General features: G+C 45.4%; 1 protein-coding gene across 3 annotated transcripts in view; it reads left to right on the top strand.

The window, feature by feature from the left end:
• Positions 1-5,000, top strand: part of LOC143134424 (transcription factor E2-alpha-like) — a 38,245-nt gene that overhangs the window by 22,347 nt on the left and 10,898 nt on the right. For 2 of the 3 annotated variants that reach the window (XM_076294829.1, XM_076294827.1), the window contains exons 10-12: positions 919-1,031; positions 4,178-4,298; positions 4,506-4,564. In XM_076294829.1, the coding sequence (XP_076150944.1) occupies positions 919-1,031; positions 4,178-4,298; positions 4,506-4,564 (293 nt within the window). The remainder of the gene's footprint in view (positions 1-918; positions 1,032-4,177; positions 4,299-4,505; positions 4,565-5,000) is intronic. The other variant, XM_076294828.1, reaches the window with a different exon arrangement.

Raw genomic sequence — 5,000 nt, 5'->3', positions numbered from 1 at the left:
AACAAAGCGCTAACGTCTGAAACGTGAATCTGTGAGTCAGCCATCAGGCCTACATGCATGTGATGTGTCACTGCCATCACAGTGTTCCGGAGTCCAGTCACGGGGTAGTGCACACGTGCAGATCGGTCACCTCACGGAGTAAAAGAAGGCTAAAGGAAGAGGGAGGGAGAGAGCGAGAGAGCGAGAGAGAGCAACAGAGAGAGAGAGAAAGAGCAACAGAGAGAAAGAGAGAGAGCAAGAGAGAGAGAGAGAGCAACAGAGAGAGAGCGACAGAGAGAGAGCGACAGAGAGGGAGAGAGAGAGCGACAGAGAGAGAGAGAGAGCAACAGAGAGAGAGCGACAGAGAGGGAGAGAGAGAGAGCAACAGAGAGAGAGAGAGAGAGAGCAACAGAGAGGCTCCAGCTCCTGGTGGACTGTGCCCCGTCACGTAGCCGTGTGTTAGCATAGAAGTCAGGGACAAACAAGGACACTAGTGCATGTGGGAGGCATTTGCTGTTTACTGTAGGAGGACCCCCCCCCCACCCCCCAAATCTCTCTCTTCTCACGCATGCGTGTGCCTCTCTCTCTCCTCCCTCCTGTTTTCTCTCCGTCCTCTCCCTTTATCTCTCTCTTTCTCTCCTCCATCCATCTTTGGTCCCAGCCAGTCAGATTGAGTTTCAGTTAGATGTCTCCACCACCTTCAAAGCAGTCCCACAGTTCACATCAGGTCTGCTCTCCACAGGCTCCGTGATGCATGCTGTGTGCGTGCATGCATGCGTGTGTGTGTGTGTTTGTGCACGCACATACAATTTGTGAGTGAGAGCGTGTATGTGTGTTAGTGTCTTTGCGTTGTGTGTGTACGTGTTGTGAACGAGAGATTTTTTGTATGTGTATTTGTTGATACTGACCCCGTGTGTGTGTGTGTGTGTGTTTTGGCAGAGGGCATGATGGATTCGTGGGGTCAAAGCGGGTACCCTGCCGGACTCCTGCAGAACTCACCCCACATCGCCCAGCAAGCCCCCTTCAGTGCGGCCAACCCACAGGACAGACTGGTAACTACCCCGTGTGTGTGTGTGCGTATCTGAGAGAGTGCATATAACTGTTGATGTGCACCTGTTTTTTTGAACAGCTCCTTGCCCTCCCCAGTGTTTGCTCATGTCAGTGTGTCAAAGTGTGCTCCAGCCCTGTGTGTGTGTGTGTGTGTGTGTGTGTGTGTGTGTGTGTGTGTGTGTGTGTGTGTGTGTGTGTGTGTGTGTGTGTGTGTGTGTGTGTGTGTGTGTGTGTGTGTGTGTGTGTGTGTGTGTGTGTGTGTGTGTGTGTGTGTGTGTGTGTGTGTGTGTGTGTGGGTGGGGGTGGGTTCCATTTCTTTTGTATGTCTTGACATCATTGTGTGTGTGTGTGTATCTGTGTGTGTGAGTGAGCGAGAGAGATGGTGTGTCTAAAATCAAATCAATCTATATGTAAAGCGCCTTTCTTGCAACGTTGAAAAACAAGGTGCTTTCTAAAACAAAGTTAAGGTTATGTAAAGCAAAGTTTGAAGACCAGTAGACATATAAGAACTGGACCACATGAAAACCAAAGAAGACATAAGGCTTGTCTCATTTCAGGGGCCGGATGCTTCGGAGCATTCGTGCTACCTAGCACTGGTCTTCTGTGACCGCATAGAGCGGACCTGGCTGGACCAACGTTTTTTTAAATGGGACGGCCTAGCCTAAAAGAACGGATCTGTTACGTCATTAGCCCGAGTAGGCCTACTGATCTTTCTAACTCATGTTCGTGAAAAGCATCCTTTCAGATCAACGTGTTACGTTTTATGTATAGGTTACAATAATATGAACTAGGCTAACTGAGTGAGAGCAATCATCAATCTATTTGAATTATTAAAAAGATATACAATTATGCAAGTCCTTCCAAACTAAAAGGATTGAGTTTTTTTTTAGCTGCTGCTCCTTTCTCTATCATTTAGCATGTTTACATTGATTCATTTAGCAGACACTTATCCAGAACAATGAACAACTCATGAAGAACAACATTCAGGCTACAATGCAAAGGAATTGTTATCAAGGAATTAATTGCGGCATCTGTCAATATTAATTTATTATAAGACTAGTCAAAAATGTGATAGGAGGGTACATGCCCATATAGCCTTTGCCTGCCTCGTCCATCTCCAATTTTAAATAGTTTGTTCACCCACCGGCTAAAAAGCAATCACACAAGTGTCGCTTTACTTTTCAAGAGATGGCGATTTCAAAGGGAGTTGGAGCATATTCATTTGAGTAGCCTTGGCCTTTTTCTTTCTAGCCTGGTTAAAACCAAACTAAAGAGGTAGGTGGGCACGGGCAGTGTAATTTCTTTCCCTGATTGCTGACATGTAGACTAATTTCAAAAACTTAGGAGGGAATATCAACAGTTAAGGTAGCTAGGACGGCAGTAGCCTATAGCCAGACAGCTGTGATCGGTTGAGTAGGCTAACTTATGGTGGTGACTGTAGCTAATGGTCGTTTGCAGACATATCTGATTGAATGCATCATATTGCACTGCATCTTACTTGTTAACTGACCTGGCTTCTAGACCGATAAGTTTTTCCAACTGCAACGTTGACAAATATATTTGTGGTTCAGCTGCTGAGCATCCATTTAGCAGAGGTTTTCATCTCTTGTTGTGCTGTGTTGTTGTAGGGCTAGATGTCTTTCATTATCTCGATCATGCACAAAGCATCATGACCACATGCCTTTGCCACATAAAATAGATCGCTATAGTAGGCTATTTTCTTAATGCACATTTACAATGTTAGTAATCAAACTTGCTTTAGGCTTACTGGCTATGTTAGGCTACACCTCGCGAAAAATGTTGTGATCTACAGCGGCATCGTGTGTGTCAGGCTGCGGTTCAAACACATAATTTGTTTTGATGAAATTGTATTTGCTGCTTTGCTAATGGACAAATTAATAAGTTATCAAAATGTATTTGTTATTATCCGTCCGTAAGCTAGATGTCACAAGACGCTTTAATAAACCTTTGGTGGATGTAATCCTCCCTTGAACTAATTATAGCCTTTATGCAAAATGCCATCAACTAGTTTCTTTAAATGTGTTGTTTAACGGTCTTCTAGTAGCCTAAGTCGTGGAAAAATATAGTAGGCCTAGGCCTTATAGACTACTGACCAGTGATCATATCTGAGCATGTTAATATGACTTGTTGATAAATCATTTCAATTTGAAATGTTTGAACAGATTTATTTAGAAAGTGGTTCTAAATTTAGGTCTGATACGGAAATCGGCTACATAGCTTAACCACAGCTCACATTGAAACCCGATCATTTAATTTAAATGTTATTAGACCGTTTATTAAATATTTACATGTGTAGGCTCTGCCGACTGTCTCGCCATGTCTTGAATGAAACGTCATAAACGTATCGAATCTTGGGGGACCAGGTAGGCCGCGAAGCATACACCCGATGCGCACTCCGTTTCGGGGAAAAGAAGGGTGGATTTGTCGGCCGAATTCGAAGGAGCCCACGAAATGGGACCGCACTGGTCGCGCTACTATGACGCAACCGGTCTACGAATCTGGCCTTAGAACCATGTAGCCCCTGAAATGAGACACACTCATAGTTTAATGTCATAAACTCTGCAGAAATGTGTCACCTACAGAGATTAGCTCTGTCTGTTGCCTGCTCTCACCCCCTGACCCTTGCCCTGTCAGTCTTAAGGCCAGGCACTGACCTCTCTCTCTGCACCACACATGCACGCACACACACACACACACACACACACAGACACACACACACACACACACCACACCACACAGCCTTAATCCCTCATCCCTCCCCACGCCACCACACTCCCTAATCCTATTGCTCTCTGCATGCACCACTTGTGTGTGTGTGTGTGTGTATATGTGTATTTATGGATGATGGTCTCTCTTTATGTGTACCATGGATGTGTATTTATCTTATAGGTATGTGTTTGACAATATGGTTTTGCCGTGTGTGTGTATGTGCATGGCTGTAATTTGTATCACTGTGCGTGTGTGTTCCTCTTTGTGTGGCCATTCTATGGGTTTGTTCTTTTCTGGTGTGTGTGAAGAGGTGTGTCTGTGTGAGTGTATATTTTTGTGTGTGTATACACGGCGCGTGTGTGTGTGTTTGTGTACACAAAGCTGATGTGTGTGTGCTGATATTCATGTGCTCTGTCAGCAGAAGAGGCAGCCACTGGCCATCTCTCCCCAGAACTACCCGCTGCAGGCCGGAGACATGAACGGCTACCACTCTGGCCCCTCCGCTTACGGCCCACCCAACGGAGCAGACAGCATCATGGGTAATGAAGTTTTCCCTACCCAATCATTTCATCATGTTTGTAGTTAGAGGCTGTATTTAAACACAGAGCTTTATCTAGTTCAGTCTTCAATGTGTGTATTCTTTCCCCTGTTCTACTCTTCAATACCTTTTGCATCTCGCTTCATCTCCCTGTCACTCTTTCTTTCTCTCTCTCTCTCTCTCTCTCTCTCTCTCTCTCTTCTCTCAGCTAACAGAGGTGCTGCTCCAGGGAGCTCAGGTGATGAGATTGGGAAGGCGCTGGCATCGGTGAGTCCGACTTGCACGTGTGTGTGTGTGTAATGCGCTCAGACATCTATTCCAGTAGGTCTCTAAATAGTCTTATAGGTCAGCTCTGTCTGATCTAGTCTGCAGTCAGCCCTACAGCCTATACTATTGCATTGACACACTTCCTGTAGCTTGCGTGAGTCTTGTAGTTAGTCATTTTTGGCTTGCCAAGTGTGAGTGTGCAAGATCTCATCAACGGCCAGACTGAAAGAATTGGGCTAATCTAGCGCAGGGGCTATCTGGCCAGTACCTCCTGCAGCTCCAGAAAATGAGTGTGTGTGTTTGTCTGATTGTGTGTGTTTGTGTCTGTCTGCATATGCTAGTATGTAAATTAGTGTCTGTCTGTCTGTCTGTCTGTGTGTGTGTGTGTGTGTTTTTTAGGTCTGTCTGCATATGCTAGTGTGGACATGAGTTTGTG

The sequence above is a fragment of the Alosa pseudoharengus genome, unplaced genomic scaffold (genome assembly GCF_046254945.1).
Source record: "Alosa pseudoharengus isolate Yale_2024_CS ecotype anadromous, Long Island Sound unplaced genomic scaffold, YU_APseudo_1.1 YU_APseudo_1.1_scf_2, whole genome shotgun sequence".
Lineage (NCBI taxonomy): Eukaryota > Metazoa > Chordata > Actinopteri > Clupeiformes > Clupeidae > Alosa > Alosa pseudoharengus.
Note: the sequence above shows the minus strand (reverse complement) of the source record. Positions and strands in the feature narration are given on the sequence as shown.